Genomic DNA, 17,531 nt, shown 5'->3' with positions numbered 1-17,531 from the left:
CTACCAGCAAAGACGTACCGCCAAGCGATTTAGCGTTCCGGTACGATATCGTGTAGAAACCGAAAGGGGTGATTTTCATCCTTCTCTTAACAAGTTAGTCCGCTTGCATCTTAAATTGCATCATCACTTACCATCAGGTGAGATTGTAGTCAAAGGCAAACTTGTAAAGAACAAAAAAGTCGCGAAAAAAGTTCTTAATTTTTCGTGTTACATTTGTAAAAATTGGTTTGTGTATGTACTACCAAAAAAATAGCTACTAAAAATAATGTCATTCAAAATTGTACCCCTAAATGGTTGAAAAGTTTGAAGTTTTTTTTAATATAAATCGTTCTTTTGAGTTACACGTTTGTAAAATGATTAGTTGACTATTTATTATACTTAACACATGCGAAAGTATAAAAAGTAGGTGAAATATGGTTGAAAGTTTGCATCGATTTCCACGCGGACGAAGTCGCGGGCGTCCGCTAGTTTTTTTTTTTTATATATATGTAACTTCTGCGACATGGCGGTCTGCTCATAGGCAATAAGCCATTCATGTATCTGATATCATCATATCATTCAAGCTTTTTAACCGACTTCCAAAAAGGAGGAGGTTCTACGTTCGACTGTATGTATGTTTTTTTTTTTTTTTTTTTTTTTTTTTTTTTTTTTTTTTTTTTTTTTTATGTATGTCCAGCGATAATTCCGTCATTTGTGGACCGATTTTGAAAATTCTTTTTTTGTTTTGAAGGGTTTGATTCCAGGGTGGTCCCATTTTTTTCATGTCAGGATCTGATGATGGCATCCTGGAGAAATTGAGGGGATCTTTCGAAAATTATAGGGACAGCTAGTGCGTTTGTTAGTGTTTCCATAAGGTATTTTAAACCACTACAATTTTATGAAGGTCTGGAGTTGGTCTGATGATGGAGCCGATACACAGACGATGGAACTCGTCAACGATTTACAGCAGGTACCTTTTGTTTGGGCTTCATTTATTTGTATTGATGAGAACTTTCCACCTAGATGGGTTGTGACTGTATTAAGGGTCTGATGATGAAGACGAAGGACAGCTAAGAGAACTCCTCAACGGTTCACAGTAGTTACCTTGTGTTTGGACTTGATCAATTTGTATTGATGAGAACTTTCCACCTAGGTGGGTTGTAACTGTATTAGGGATCTGGTGACGAAGACGAAGGATAGTTAAGGGAACTCCTCGACGGTTCACAGTAGCTACCTTGTGTTTTTACTTTATAAATTTTATATTGATGAGAACTTTCCAACCATATGGATTGTGACTGCATAGGGGGTCTGGTGATGAAGACGGGGGACAGTCACCATTCACGTTTTTCTCAATATTCATATTACGTGTGGATAAAGGGGCAGTGAAATTTTGTATATGAGTTAAGGTAGTATTATAAAATTAAAATTGGGATTATAGGACTTAGATACTTATTATAAGAAAATAACGTTTCATTTGTGTTCACACTCAGTAGGTGTGCTAACACTAAAAATTTAAAAATAAAAATTTTAATAAAAAAAATTCAACCGACTTCCAACTCGAAAATTAACCTAAACTAAAAAGCAAAAAATAACATCTTACCTATATGCTACCTTCTGATCAGTTTGAAGGCGGTGCCAATCCAGTGTCATGTTTTAATTAAAGCCGTTTCTGAAAGGACCACAGAAATTTTGTAATTTAAACGGCTTAAATTAAAACATCACTGGCTTGGCACCGCCTTCAAACTGATCAGAAGGTAGCATATAGGTAAGATATTATTTTTTGCTTTTTAGTTTAGGTTAATTTTCGAGTTGGAAGTCGGTTGAATTTTTTTTATTAAAATTTTTTTGACTTAATTATTTATTTAATAATATTTACATCACTTAAATCTATATTAAAATAAATAAATATATTGATTTGGTCAAATCTCGAGAAGCATTTATCAAAGTTGGCCAGGTAATTTTCTCATCATAATCTAGTAAACACCTAAAACTATTTATTGCTTAAAATCAATATTTACAATATGTACATTGTAATGTATATATCTATAAACTACATTATTGTGATACCACTAACTTTACTCCCGAGCAAAATATATTTAAACAAAAAAAATGGATACCCTTTACGTTTGTGATGAATTTATTACAATATAAAATACATCCACTTAAGGAAACAGGTGTTGCTGTTTGTGTACACACAAATATATGAGTCACAGATTGTTCTAGCTTGGCAACTTCGTTCGTAACATTCCCGATGTTGCGCGGGGGGCGTGTAGCGATGAATGAAAAACGCACGCACGATTTCATACCCGTGTTATCAACGAACTTGCCACACTATACTATAACTCTATTTACACTTAAACTAAGTTGCTAAATAGACTGCAATTCTGTAGGACATAACCGCGACGGTACTGCTGCTAAATTTATTTAACAAGTTTAAAGATGTGCTAGTCCTATTTGTCTAAAAAATTAGCACATCAACTAATTTGTTAAATAGACTGTGCAAGACAACCAAAAAGATACTGCTACAAAATTTATTAAACAGGTTTACAGATGTGCTAGTCCTATTTGTCTAAAAAGTTAGCACATCAACAAACTTGGTAAATAGACTGCATGACCAACCAACCAAGAAGATACTGCTGCAAAATTCATTTAACAAGTTTACAGATGTGCTAATCTTATTCGTCTAAAAAATTAGCACATCGACTAACTTGTTAAATAGACTGCATGACCTACCAACCAAGAAGATACTGCTGTATAATTTATTTAACAACTTTACAGATGTGCTAATCTTATTCGTATAAAAAATAAGCACATCAACTAACTTGTTAAATAGACTGTGCAAGACACAATCAAAAGATACTGCTGCTAAATTCATTTACAAGTTTACAGATGTGCTGATCTTATTCGTCTAAAAAATTAGCACATTGACTAACTTGATAAATAGACTGCATGACCAACCAACAAAGAAGATACTGCTGCATAATTTATTTAACAAGTTTACAGATGTGTTTTAACACATCTACTAACTTGATTCTGTTAGAGTGTCTACTACTACTTCTACTGCAAGAGAACAGCTCCACTGTAGCTTTGGCAAGGCACCAATGTGATAATCTCCCTTGTTGATAGTACAAATTGTTAAAAAAATTAGCACATCAACTAACTTTATAATGGACTGTGCAAGTTGTACAGAATCTATAGCAACAACCGCGAGGGTCAGGTCCACCTGCAAAATGTATTTAGCTTTTGGAGATCCGTCTAATACTAATACTAATTTTTTAAACAAATGGGATCATCCAAGCACATCCCATTTGTATCAAAAAAGCACAACCAACCAAAATCCACAGCAAAATTTATTCAGCATGTAGATATTCAAATTTTTTTCGTTGCTAATCTATTTGTTTAAAATTTTTGCACATCCACTATTACTTGATAGTCCTACTTAGTTGTTAAAAAAATTAGCACATCCCCTAACTTTGTTAAATAGATTGTGTGACGCAAGGCTCAGCTGCACAATATATTTAGCAAGTAGGTAGATGTGTTAATCCTATTTGTTTAAAACCTTAGCACATAAACTTACTTGCTAAATAAACTTTACATGTTAAACAAAGTACACAGTGAAATTTATTTAGCAAGTAGGTAGATATGCTAATTTTATTAGTTACTAATCCTATTTGTTTAAAAATTAAGCACATCCACTAACTTGCTAAATAGACTCTGCATGACACAACCGCAAAGACTCAGCTGCACAATATATTGAGCAAGCAGGCAGATGTGCTAATCCTATTTGTCTAAAAACTTATTTAGCACATCTACTAACTTGCTAAATAGATTTTGCCACTGTGCCTGTTGTGCTAGCTCTCTTCGCCGCAGCCTCAGGTGTTCAGTGGCGAAGACTTTCAGCATTTGTCGGAAGCGGTGGTCGGTATCAGCGGGACGCGCGCGGCGGGGCCGGCGCTGGGGCGGGCGACAGAACACGCGGCCCGGGCGCGGGGAGCTCCCCTCGCGGCCCGGACTGGCCAAGGGCGAGCCGCCGTCGACGCTCATCTCCCAAGCTATAGGTGTGGACTGCCCACTCCCGCCGGGCGTGTTGTGATCCACTGGAATAAACAATCATTTAATATTTTATAGTCAAAGTCATTTCATTGATAAATGAATTACAAGTCTTTATATTTTAATCTTTAAAAGCAAGACTCCGGCCTCCGTGGCGCTGTGGTATGCGCGGTGGATTTACAAAACGGAGGTTCTGGGTTCGATCCCTGGCTGGACTGATTGAGATTTTCTTAATTGGTCCAGGTCTGGCTGGTGGGAGGCTTCGGCCGTGGCTAATTACCACCCTACCGACAAAGACGTACCGCCAAGCGATTTAGCGTTCCGGTACGATGTCGTGTAGAAACCGAAAAGGGGTGTGGATTTTCATCCTCCTCCTGACAAGTTAGCCCACTTTCATCTTAGACTGCATCATCACTTACCATCAGGTGAGAGTGACCTGGACCAAATAAAAAAAACCTCAATTGGCCCAGCCAGGGATAGAACCCTGGACTTCTGTCATTTCACTGAAATTCACTGCGCATGCCACTGTGCCACAGAGGCCGTCAAATATTATGTATATTATAATTTGCTCCACAAAGTACCTCTGTTATACTTTGGACAAAGATGGGTCTGGGATACTTTAGATCAAAAAGGAAGCGATTAACAGACTACAAGCCTTTGAGGGGTGGGTATACTGTACAGGAAAATGCTAAAAATAACCTGGAACAGTTTCACACCAAACACTAAAGGGTTGAATTTGATAGGTAAAAACAAAGAACTTATGTCCCCAATAATGCGCTGAAAGCTTGGCTTCTGCAGCTTCTGCTTGGGCACATGCAGAGAGGAGCCCAGTTTTCATTTCCAAAACTAATATGGTCTGGGAAAACATTGGGCATAAAAGAGCACCTCGCCAAAAACAACAATGGTTAGACAATATAAGGGAGTGGACTGGACTAGGCTATCCATAGCTAAAACAGGTGACTAAAATAGGAAGGGTTACATTGACCACCAAAATTAAGAGAAGAGTTAGGGTAGGGGTATGGAAGAGGTAAGAATAGGGTAGGGTAGGGGGTAGGGATAAGTCAAGAAAAGCTTGACCAGGTCTGCTAGTTTTTATAGAAATGTCAAATTAGCATGCTGACTTCAATTAATGAAGTGAACTTACAGTTGTGAAGTTTGACATCATCATCAGATGAGGAGGACTTTGACGATGTATTCTTCTCCGTCAGCAATGCATTTGGCCCAGAGACGCGGGAGCCGGGCCAGTCACTGGTTGGTACCACATACTGTCAACATTCACCATTTCAAAATTGACAAATAAATAAAATAGTTTTTTATCAATGTATACTAATATAAAAATAAAACATTTGATTGTTTGTATGCATTGAAACTATTGGACTGATATGAAAACTTCTTTCACCATTGGAATCCTACATAGTTCCTCATGAACATATTACATAGACAATATTTTATCAAAATTTTCCCACAGGAATGGATGCAAAAATCTCATGGTGTGTGCTAGATTTATTTCATGTGATTTTGTTTCACAGAATATTTATGAAGATCAAAGAAACCATGGGCCATTTAAATGATGGTATATTTACCTCTACACCAGTGTCGTGTGTGCCTGTCATCCCAGTACTCCCCCTTGGCCCTGTGATGCGCAGGACCCTTTGCTCCAGCTCTGATAATGCAAGCTTGGATTCATTTGTCCCACCGGCTGCTTGTATTTTAGCTGACTTCCGCTTGGTGTTGTTTTTGAAGTCACTCCACACCTTCACTTGCAAAGCATATGAACTATCTTAAAAATAATCTATTATATCTGTTTAAAATTCATGTTTTTTAAATGATAAAATATGTTAGCAACTGACTGAAATGACACCTAATGGTAAGTGTACTCGCCAATGGGGTGAATTTAACACAGGGTAGGGTAGAGGTTAGAGTAGGATGTGGTTTGGAGCAGAGAAGAAGTAAGTGCAAATAAGTCAAAGCAAAGCTTAACTGGGTCTGCTAATAATATCTAACTAAATTGCTTACTAGGTAATAGGTTAATTAAATTAATATTGGAAGTTAAAAACGTAACTAATGGTAAGTTTACACCTAAATATTCTAAGGCTATGTAAGAATAGATTTGTAGTGAAAAACAAGTATTACCATATAGCAATAGCTATTATTATAACTATAGCTTGTTATTAAAGATAAGTTCTAAAAACTCAAGACATACTTTTTTCCATTTATCGGTGCTTTTTGAGTCTCCTGCTACGTCCAAATTAAGAAGATTCGTCAGATCTTCCCACAACTGTAGTGCTCGCACCCTGCCTTGGGGCCCATCCGCAATCTTATTTAAGTCACCGTGCCTAAATAAACATTAAAATGGCAGTAAATATCACTCATACAAAAACAAATCACTCTTTTCTATGTTATTTCTAAACATGTACCTCTCCATGAAGCCCACTAGCGCATCAAATTGAGAGGCACTCGTCCTCATTTTAAGGCTGCAGCAAACTTTTATCTAAGCTACAGAATTGTAGTGTTTAAATTGAACTATGAAAAGACGACTTCAATTACGAACAAGCATTAAAAAGAAGATAAAAACTTTTAAATAATTTTGGAGGAATATGTTTATTATTTTTCTTTTTCTATTTTTTTTATGGGTATCGGGATTCGGGCTTGGGCTATAATGTCAAGTGTCAACTGTCAAGTTTACCTAACTAGATTCTGGATTCTAGCTCTTTTAGTTACAAGTTCGAGAAGGCCTTTTTCAGACTACTCTAGTATTTTAGTCGAATACGAACCATTTTTGGGTGGTAAATCCATCGATCTCCTATTCATAAAAAGTGGATGCACAATCAGCGACCAAAAAACGTCCCCACTCAATGAGTGCCAAACACAACTTCTTGGCACTCAATAGCCTCATTTGCAAATTAAACTTTAAACTCAATCCTTAAGGTTGAATTTGGGAATTTATTGAATATTGGACTATATTTAAAGGTAGGTATAAATTTCGTTACCAATAATTCTAAAATTGTAAGAAATCAAAGCAAAATTGGCCAGTTTTTAAGTGATTGTGCGTCATTTTATCATATGAGGTCGATGGGTAAATTCAAAAATGAATAATGTTGACAATTTTGAAAAATTCTTTTTGTGTTGAAAAGCCCGTTTAACGAGGAAGGCTATATGCTACATAACATCACGCTACGACTAATAGAAGCAAAGCACCGATCTAAAATGTGGCCAAAACGGGAAAAATAATGTTCGGTAGTCGGCTAGTCTTTTTAATAGAGAGTCCATAGTTAGTAGGTATCTGCTAATAATGGGTTTTGCGATAGGGCCGGATTAAGGAGGTCTAGAGGTTCTCACAAGTTTGTATGAGAGTCCTTGATTTTGATCCGACGACCATTAGAGGGAGTCTTAGACCATTAATGGTCTAAGGAGGGAGTCGATATTTATAAGAACTTTGAATGCATGTAAAATCATAACTATTTGGTATTTATAAATAAAACAAAGACTAGTGTATCTGTATACATAAAAGCTCTAATGTAACGAAGTTTCAAATGATTTTGATTCACAGATTAATAGATAGCTCCTGAGTAAATATGTTCCTTGGCCAATACAGTGATTGATCTGTCACATCAGATCTGAGATCATTTATTTGTCGTCTGTGGATCACATTTGGGTTTTGATTTGAGGTTAACTTTTTAGCGTTGTTTCAAAATTCAAAGTCGTTTCATGTACATCGTGCAGAAACTTATTATTAAAACAACATAATTTATTTACAAGTACATAAATAAGGATCCCTAAATCCGTATCAAATCTCACGTACCAACAATCAAATTTTACTGTAAAGTTGTAATTCTCTTCGCAGTATTATTACTTTCCTCAGTGACGCGAGTAATCGCCGAGAGGTTCGAAGATTCCGAATCGTCTTTCTTATCAAAAAAGCAATAATGGTGAGTATAATATACATATAATAAGACTAATAAGTATAAATAAAAAAAAAAGAAAATTTTTTTGATTAAGCGGCGGCGGCGCACGTGAATGCTAGGTTATGTTGACAAACATGCCTGCATATATCCCTTTATTAATTTGTCAAACTCTACGAAAACATCAAAATTAGAATAAATTATTTCATGAAAATATCACCTTCCTGGTTGTACAATCAACAAAAAATTCAAGTTGTGCAGTTTGCATTACAAGATTTATTGTAAAGGAACTTGTACCTTTTCCAAGTTCTACCATCTGGGGTTGTGACAATTAAATCTAAATATAGCATTAAGTAATTGAAAAAACTTTTTTTGAACTTTTTTTATTTGCTAATAAAACTACACATTGCATTTCAGGCTGAAAACGATGCAGTGAATCCTAAAGCTTACCCTCTGGCTGATGCTTCTTTGACAGCCAAGATACTGAACTTGGTTCAGCAAGCTGCCAATTACAAGCAGCTTCGTAAAGGAGCCAATGAGGCAACTAAGACTCTGAACAGAGGCCTCTCTGAGTTTATCATAATGGCTGCAGATGCTGAACCTTTGGAGATTGTGTTACACATTCCCATATTGTGTGAAGACAAGAATGTGCCATATGTCTTTGTTAGGTCAAAACAAGCTCTGGGCAGAGCCTGTGGGGTGTCCAGGCCCATTGTTGCTTGTTCCATTACTATAAATGAAGGGTCACAGTTGAAACCTCAGATTACAAGTATTCAACAAGAAATTGAAAGACTTTTAGTGTAAGTGATAAATGACTTTCCAAGTGTTATTTTTATAAATACATTCTGTATTAACAGAACATGTTTTATTTTTTGCATGCATACTATCCTTAGCTCAACTGTATTATAAAAGATTGACAGCGTGATTATATTTTTGTATATTTTACATCAGGGTTTGTTAAAATATTTACTTTGAATAACACAAAAAGATATTACTTAATGTTTATATTTTTCATAAATTTCTTATATTATAAAAAGTATGTCATTAATAATTGCAATAAATCACTTCCTGTGTTTTCTATAAATTATTCAAAAAACTTTTTAGCTCTCAAATTCCAATTATCTTCCCATCTAGACTCCTGAAATTTTGACAATTTCTGTCTCATATTCTTGGCGATTTCATTTTGACTTGTATTATTGGGAAACTCCTCAAACCAGGTCACTATTTGCCTAGATAAATCATAGCTTGTTCTAAACTTGTAGCCATTTTCACCGTCCTGCACTAGCTCATCAAGGCTGGAAGAAAAACCACAAATATTAATTTCTGTCATTTAGATTCTTATCAGACTTAATATGATGTTGATTTATTATTATGAAATACAGTATCACATTATTCAATTATGAAATGGCTGTAGATGGAGGAGCAAAATTTCCTAGAGATCAACTAGAGAGTTTTATAATATTAGCATAATATTATACTTGCCACTCAAAATCACATGCCAAAACTGGCAACCCTGTTCCAAACATGTCTACAATCTTCATGGGCAGGTCCAGACCAGATGAACTTGTGTGTAAACAGACCCCAAGGTCTGCACTAGCCACCATAGTGGGGTAGTCGGCAGCCTCGAGCCATGGTGTCACAACAGCCACATGCTCCCAGCTGCGAGAAGCAATTTGGCTTTTATAATGGTCTCTCATGGGGCCTTTACCAGTTATCACACATATAAGTTTTGGCAGCTTTTTTGAAAGATTGTATGTTGTTTCATAAACTGTAAAAACACAATAGTTGAATTGTTATATTTGTTTTGTTATTTTGTCACCCAAGAATGTATTCCCTATATTCCCTATATTGAAATGGTATTTTGTTTTATATTATATATATAAAAATAAAATATCATTTCATATTCACAGTTATTATATTCATAGCACATTTACAGAATGTATCCCACACAAATAAGGAGCTTAACAGTATAATATTACTGTAATTATAATATGACAAAAAAATAAATTATAACCTTGTAATGCCTCCATCAAAATACTGAAGTCTTCGTCAGGAGTCCAGCTTGTACTACTAAATAGAAGCCCTGGTCTATCATATCTAAGTCTCACAGTATTATCTATCACTTTAGTAAATGCAGTCATAGTGTTTGAATCTCTGCTCTCATGTTCAGATGATCTGAATATCTCGTATTGCTGACCAATTTTAATGAACCACTCATGTTTCTGTTCCAATGTTATTGGGTGAAATATTTTTGGAGGCCTGTCGTATAGGACTGTAGCTCTAAAAATTAACCATTCTTATTGTAAGAACAAAAAAAACATCTTTTTTCATTAAATATCTGTCAAAATAAATGGTAATTCTGAGATAAATGTAAATATTCTCAGTAGATTCTGCATTCTAAACTGGTAGTAGAATAACTACAAGCTGAAAAACTTAATGTGTGTATTTCTAAAGTGACGTGAATTATGAGTCAAACGAGCAATAAGTTCTTGAATAGGTAATTCAATCTGTGAAACAAATGTGTCTACCAGTCACAAAGGATCAATTTATCAACATTCAGTATGGGACTGAAATTATGTACAGAAGAAGAGATACTGGTTTTGATTACTTCTAAGACAGATTCTGAGCTTAGTTGAGGGAAAATGAGAATATATGTATACACATTTAAAATGACACAATATTCATTTAGTAAAAAAAATTGCATCTAAATGAATTGCTACTTACAATATATCCCAATTTTCTAATAAATCCCTTTTCATTGCGTTTGTAACACACATATTATTATCAGATGACTGTCCAAAATATTTCTCTATGTATGTAGAAAATGTTAAAAGCGGGTGATTGGATTTCAATGACAAGGCCATTATGGAGTAGGCATAGTTATGCCAGTCGATTATAAACTTCGTACGCGTGACAAGACAGTAAAATCTACACACGGGCAGTGTAGGAATCGCGGGAGGATTCTGACAAAGTACGTAGCTACATTTTCCAGTGATTATTAAAGTTAAAAACAAACTTAAAGTCTGCCATAACGCTTTTAAGAGGTATTGTATAAGTTTCGGATAACTATCGACTTTCAAGGGCTGAAGTTTCGTAATTGTTATCAGCGGATGCTCTTGAATTTCAGGAAGAGGTTGTGTTTCCACGTAGCCGATAAAATTTACGTTATGTCCACAACCGGCTAAAGAAAGTGCATGATATTGCATTCGTGGACTTCTACCTATATCTCCCAAAACCACCACTTTCACAGTTTTCCTAGGTGGATCTTCGGTCATGTTATTGAACTCCTAATGATCTTCACTTTTTAATTGCTGAACTACCTATCATGGTTCATTTAGAAAATTTACGATAAAATATATAAACTTTGAAAATTGAAATCGTTTTCGGTTTTCGTAACGCTCTATTTGACACAAACGTCAAATTTACTTGACATCACTGACGTTGACAATGACATTTACCCATAAAGTATAGACTCAGACCATGTTTCATAAGAACTTGTTTTATAGATCTAAGGGTACCTACGCACTGTGCGGTTAACCGGAATGCGGCCAGCCGTCCGGATGGCCGTTATCTAATATTTGTACGAGTTTACACACACTGCGATGCGGCTGCCGGCTGAGCAGTCCGGTTGTTCTGAGCGCTGCGGCCCGTCTGACGGCCAGCCGGACGGTTGCTCTACACACTACGCGGATAGCCAGTTTGCGGTTGCCCGCCATTGCCGGTGAATGTGTTTATCGATGCTAGCGCATTAAATATGGATTTTTAATATTCTCAAAAGTTCTTCAAACGATTTTAGACTCATTCTATCTAGTATATCCAAAAAACTTATCTCCATACTTTTTGAGCTCTTCGAAAAACAATTCAAAATGTTTACTCTCATCTTGAGCTTGCTAATAAGGATGCACTCATTACCCTTTTTTCTGTTTCTTGTTGTTTATGTAACGCGAGTAAGTATAATAAATAGCTGCTGCTTCTTCTAGTCGACCCAACCGCAAACTATGACGGTTTCTAACCGCACTTTCCGGTTAGGGTTGCGGCTTTGCGGCTAACCGGATAGTGTGTTGGTAACCTTAAGATAAAGCTTCTTTGAGCCTGAAATAGAATAGTTAGAGAATAGATGAGCCTGAATTATTTTATACATTCGACCAAAGAATATTACTTTAAAAATAAAATATATATTACTTTATAGGACATGTCCAACTCCAAGGGGCTGGAGCTTAGCAAAGACTTTGGACATATTAGATTAAGCATATTTGGTTGCGTAAATCAATTTGTAGGTACAGAAATTAGACAATAAGTGTACAATAATTTCAATTTAGATTTACGTAGTCATTGGTCTGTTGTGTAATTCCAAATAATCCTAAGTTCGAGCCCGGGTAACAAATATTTTTTTCTCACTTGGTATTTGGTTTTATAAGTTATTTAAGTAAGTGTACCTCGATGATAAATCGCTGTTTTAGTTCTAAAATATTCCATTAGTTAATACTATTTAGGGTTTTCAAGGTTAGCCGGCCTGTCATGCTAAAAAGGGCTGGAAGTCAAAGCAGAAAGACTGTATAAATAAAAGCAACTTTGTCTGTCATGTCAGCGACAGTCATCTTCATTTGTGGTCTGTGACAGTCATAATTTATCTGTCAAAAGTCAATGCTATTTTTTTGTTATGACTTTTGCTAATTTGCTTGATTTTGGTAAAACAAAACGGTCAAACATAACAAATAGAAAAATGTCCACTGTGCTAATAATTAAACATTTACCAGCTATGTTGTCTTTAGAAGATAAACAACAACTGTTAAAACATTTTGGAGCTGAACAGGTTTGGGAAACTTCAAAAAAACGCGACTATTTATTCGCTTCATTTTCTACAGTAGAAAAAGCTAAATCTTCTTTAACACGCCTGCACCAACTAGAAATCGCTAACAGAAGACTAGTTGTAGAATATTCTTTTGAAAAAGTACCAGTGGAACAAACTAAACAAAAACACGATACTAATTCAAGTACCACGGTTTTAATAAAAGACTTTTTACGCGCCCTCAATGCTTGGAATCCATCAGTAGACTTTTACCAGCCACCGCCTGTACATATTAAATATAAATATCCAAAAGTGACACCCCAAGTGGTCATTAATATCATCCATTCTTTATTTACACACCAACCATTTTATACTCAAACTTTACATTTAATGAATAAGATGTCACTTGATACTCCATTTAGAGAAAATAATACAGCTTTAACATTTTTCAAAGAAACTTTCAGAGAGTATTTTTTGGATGAAATACCAATACTTCCACCCAGCGAGTCAGAATCTGAAATATCAAGTGATGAAACTTATGATAAGCATAAACAACTTTTGCCCTCTGTCTCCAAGAGGAAATCTACATTACCAAAAACGAGAAAGAGGCCAGCGGCTGTTCTCTCTACAGCAACATTAACCAAGCCAAAGAAACCGCACATAACTATTGACCAAAAAGAAGTATTTGATGTTGTTAGTCCTATTGCTGTTGAAACAAAAAAAATATCATTAGTTGTATCTCAGGATGCATTGGCAAAGCAATCAGAGGAGCCTGAAGTTGTCGGTGAGCTAGGAAAGTTTGAAAAAGAACAACCAACTGTATATGATACAGTTGAAACTTCTGAACCAGATCAGCCAACAATAACTAGAAAAGAGTTGTTGAAGAACAGGATATCATATAGGAACATGAAAGTTCTGCCAGTCTTTAAAAATTATCACCCAGGAGAACCATCTATGAGGTTGTACATAAAGAATTTAGCTAAAACAGTAACAGAACAAGATGTTAAACGAATATACAAGCGTTATGTAGAACATATACCAGAAGATGAGCTGATAGGCTTTGATGTGAGAGTGATGCAAGAAGGTAGAATGAAGGGACAAGGCTTTGTTACATTCCCCTCAGTCAAGATAGCAGAGAATGCTTTAAATGAAACAAATGGGTATTTGCTAAAAGAAAAACCAATGGTTGTACAGTTTGCTAGGGCTGCTAATAAAAAAACTATAGATTAACTAATTGTTTTATTCTATGTATAATTGGGTAAAATCTTTATGTACTTAACTACTTTTTTTTTTGAATACTAATAACACTCGAATAGTTTATTTAAACATGATCTAGTATTTGCAAAGTATTGAGGCTGAATATCTTAGCATTCCATGGATTCAAAGTGTGGGTCCATTGTGTAGCAGAGAAATACAATGAGCATAGTTTGTGGTGTTGAAGAGGGAGGGAAGTCATCTCTGGATCTACCGAACCGTTTTGGATAATTCTTTTAAGACCAGAAAGCCACATTATTTATAGTGTCATAGGCTTTATATGTACTATTATTTAGGCTAAATTATAACTATATGGGTGAAACTATGAGGTGTCTGCTAGTAAAGAATATAATGATTTCATAAAATATGATTATATATTATAGGCAAATAAATATAGAAAGTAGTTACAGGTTACTTGCTGTGATAGTAATATAAGCATGTCAGTATGAGTTATACTTTGATGTATGTATAATGTAAAAAAAAAACTAGACTCAACAAAAATAACTATATTTTCATCAACTCTATTGTATAAGGCAAAGTGTCTCTATCATCTTGTTCAGAATGTTTACCTGATACAATTTTATGTAACAAAGGCAAACTATTATCTATAGCAGTGAGCTGATCTATGAGGTTACAGACAACATTCTGGACATTCTTTAAAACATGTGTCACTTTCTCATCTTTAGTCAACAAGTTCTGTTGATAGAAAGAGTCCATTAGTAATGTGCACCAATCAATGAGTTTACTTTCATAGTGTGAATTGAGCTTTATATCTGAATCAACAAGTAAATACAATATGTATGTTAGTAAAAACATTGAGCTATCAAGTGATATTCCATTTCTCAAACATGGAATCAACATTGCATCACTGAAACCGATTCCAAACAGATATTGAAGTAAAGTAAAAGGTTTACTTTCAATGCTACAAAGTTTTACAACCTCTTCATGGTTTGTAATATCAATGCCACTTGGATTAATTTTTTTTATAGCATAATTAAGCAGCATAGCTATTATTGATTCAGGGACATCTACAAATTTTCTGATGATTTCATTTATTTTATTGATATCATCTTGCTCTACGAGCTTAGCAATGACCTGTGCACACATGCTCCTTTCAGTTAAGCCTAATTTCAGCAAGCTTTTCACCTCCTTAGGATAGTTGAACATGGGGTTGACTGGGGTGTCCCAGTTGGCTATTTCCATGGTATCATCCTGGGTAATTTCATGAGACCCAAGTAGACTTGACAGATTCCTGTTAATCTCCAACACAAATGGCAACATGCCAATATGATTAGATGCTTCAAGAATTATTCTGCCATGAAAGCAGTATAATTTAGCATTTTCAGAGTACATTTTCATTGGGTATCTACATGACCCTACACCTAGTATGACGTTGTAGGCCACAATAATAGCTCCATCTTGGTCAGTATTACATCCAAATAAGATGAGGTTGTCATTACCCATCCAAGCCATAGAAACACTAGTGGTTGTTGATATCCATGTTACTAAGCCAATAGTTTTCCATGACTTTTTAGCCAAGTCATATTGTGTTATCTTTGAGTCACTCCCTGTAATAAAAAAAAGTGTTACATTAAAAAAAATCTGGTACTAATACTATAAAAGAACACACAAAAATTAAAACTACGACTGCTAATCCATTCTCCTTATCCAGTTTATATAATATGCTCTCAACCAATTTGATAGTGCACAAGTGAATGGGAACACACAACTCTATTACATCACTCTCATTATCTAATAGATTGATGGGTCGGCAGGCCGATACAACCAGTGAAAGATCAGGTGCACAAGACACCTGTATATGCTTTCAAAATCACAGAGATATTTGCTAACTTCTGAATCACTGAGGCACGGGACCAATGAGACAGTAAGTTTAGATAAACATTACATGATCAACAATAAATTTAACTATTATATAATTATTAAATTTGATACAAAAATTCCCAAACAATATGAAAATTACTTACACATAAAATAAACTGCAGAATTCTGTTCTATGCTGATAAATTTTCCAATAACATGTGCATTAGTGGAATCTGTTCTGGCAACTTTGATTTTATTTAACTTTGACTTTTCCATATCACCTAATTCATCTCTTAAGGAGCATGTCATAATGTCATATGAATCTTTACTGTTTTTAATAACATAGCAAATGTAATCTGTTTTGTGTATCTTATAACAAGCCACATCTACAATATTTTCAGAGTCTTTGACAAGAAGTTTGTTTTCATATGTTTTTCTATTGTCTAATGCATAAGCAAGGGAGGCACAGTTACCATTTTCAAATATAATAATTGAAGGTTCACTGTCTCTTGGTATAAGTTTCATGATGTTTACTGAGAACTGCAAAAAATTAAAATCATTATTATCAGTCTTTTTAAATAAGGTAGGCCTGCGGATTGTTTATTACATATTTTTCATACCCCTAAGAGTTAAGAGGTTTGTGGTGGTCCACCACAAAACTCTTAACTCTTAGGGGTAATTTATAAGGGAAAACAGAGTATCATGATTTCACAGTACCTTGTATTTTTTACTCTTATCTAAGCTACAGGAGTCATCTTTCCACATTTTAATAGTATTCTTATTGAATACTCCGACATAGGAATCTTGTTCCTTGTCAAATATAACCGCTGAGGTCAGATGATCTTTTGACGTCCACCCGCCAATTTGTTTTTGATCTGAAAGCTAATGAACACACCAAACTTATAAATATTGTTTAAAACAACATGTAAATCATTATTAATACATAAAAAATATATCTACTCGATATTTGTTGACGACATTTCGGCCTAATGTTACAACAACATTTTCATCCAGTTCGTCGCGTGCCACTCCTAAGAAACTGTTTTGATCGATTAATGGACACAGTACATGGTAATTATGTAATTTTGCCATTATAAAGCTGCTAAATCATAATATTTAATTAATTTTACTTGAAACAAACGTGTTTGCTGCATGCCGAAGCCACAATTTGTCAAATGTCAATGTCAAAACTTGTCTTTTATGTCACAATAGATTGTCAATGTCAATTTTTTTTCGGCTTTGGATTCTCAGCTGTTTGTTTGTCATTCAAATCATAGATAATAGAATAGATCGAATAATCCTCTGTCTACTCCGAATAGAACTCAGACTAATTACTTAAGGACCCGCTTTGCTATATTACTTACTATTCTGCCAAAGTAATCGCGATATACTGCGATAAAAAAACAGTATATATTTATCGATGTTTCAATTGTAATCATGTTTGACGTTTAAAGAGCTATGTAAAAAATACCTTGTTGTATAGTTGAATGATGGAAAAAACGACGCTTTACACGACTGAAACGAATACAACTATGAAACATCGATTCTTCAGAGACCGTTGATCTTATACTTTGACCGGGGGGGGGACGTCTAGCGAGGCAGGTCCCTGTGGAATTAGTCTGAGAGTATTACTCCCGTAGATGTAATACAAAAATTTACAGCCATATATGTAAATTGTAATTACAAAAATAAGAAAACTTTGAATATGAAAAAATAAAGCCTGGATTTTGCTCGAA

The 17,531-nt window shown here is 35.0% G+C and overlaps 5 protein-coding genes across 6 annotated transcripts; 2 read left to right on the top strand and 3 right to left on the bottom strand.

The window, feature by feature from the left end:
* Positions 1-614: 614 nt before the first annotated feature.
* Positions 615-7,009, bottom strand: LOC112045675 (uncharacterized). Of its 2 annotated transcripts, XM_024081954.2 has the most exons (5): positions 6,447-7,009; positions 6,233-6,365; positions 5,613-5,783; positions 5,174-5,294; positions 615-4,076 (listed from the first exon to the last, which is right to left on the bottom strand). In XM_024081954.2, exons 1-5 carry the CDS (start codon positions 6,494-6,496, stop codon positions 3,760-3,762), a joined length of 792 nt encoding a protein of 263 aa, XP_023937722.1. In that variant the 5' UTR covers positions 6,497-7,009; the 3' UTR covers positions 615-3,759. The 2 variants fall into 2 exon arrangements, with proteins under 2 accessions (XP_023937722.1, XP_023937723.1); XM_024081955.2 differs by lacking the exon at positions 6,447-7,009 and having other exon boundaries at positions 5,613-5,788; positions 6,233-6,367.
* Positions 7,010-7,660: 651 nt separating this feature from the next.
* Positions 7,661-8,790, top strand: LOC112045674 (NHP2-like protein 1). The gene is made up of 2 exons (XM_024081953.2): positions 7,661-7,958; positions 8,349-8,790. The coding sequence occupies exons 1-2, from the start codon at positions 7,956-7,958 to the stop codon at positions 8,733-8,735; spliced, it is 390 nt and encodes a 129-aa protein (XP_023937721.1). The 5' UTR covers positions 7,661-7,955; the 3' UTR covers positions 8,736-8,790.
* Positions 8,791-8,920: 130 nt separating this feature from the next.
* On the bottom strand, positions 8,921-11,360 carry LOC112045672 (chitobiosyldiphosphodolichol beta-mannosyltransferase). The gene is made up of 4 exons (XM_024081950.2): positions 10,656-11,360; positions 9,946-10,211; positions 9,414-9,699; positions 8,921-9,226 (listed from the first exon to the last, which is right to left on the bottom strand). The coding sequence occupies exons 1-4, from the start codon at positions 11,204-11,206 to the stop codon at positions 9,016-9,018; spliced, it is 1,314 nt and encodes a 437-aa protein (XP_023937718.2). The 5' UTR covers positions 11,207-11,360; the 3' UTR covers positions 8,921-9,015.
* Positions 11,361-12,541: 1,181 nt separating this feature from the next.
* LOC112045673 (RNA-binding region-containing protein 3) lies at positions 12,542-13,950 on the top strand. Its single transcript, XM_024081951.2, has one exon. The coding sequence runs from the start codon at positions 12,592-12,594 to the stop codon at positions 13,948-13,950; it is 1,359 nt and encodes a 452-aa protein (XP_023937719.2). The 5' UTR covers positions 12,542-12,591.
* A 515-nt stretch (positions 13,951-14,465) lies between these two features.
* LOC112045671 (nucleolar protein 11) lies at positions 14,466-16,979 on the bottom strand. Its single transcript, XM_024081949.2, has 4 exons — positions 16,756-16,979; positions 16,513-16,677; positions 15,960-16,335; positions 14,466-15,542 (listed from the first exon to the last, which is right to left on the bottom strand). Exons 1-4 carry the CDS (start codon positions 16,885-16,887, stop codon positions 14,479-14,481), a joined length of 1,737 nt encoding a protein of 578 aa, XP_023937717.2. The 5' UTR covers positions 16,888-16,979; the 3' UTR covers positions 14,466-14,478.
* Between the last annotated feature and the right edge of the window lie 552 nt (positions 16,980-17,531).

This window comes from Bicyclus anynana, chromosome 15 (genome assembly GCF_947172395.1).
Source record: "Bicyclus anynana chromosome 15, ilBicAnyn1.1, whole genome shotgun sequence".
Lineage (NCBI taxonomy): Eukaryota > Metazoa > Arthropoda > Insecta > Lepidoptera > Nymphalidae > Bicyclus > Bicyclus anynana.
Note: the sequence above shows the minus strand (reverse complement) of the source record. Positions and strands in the feature narration are given on the sequence as shown.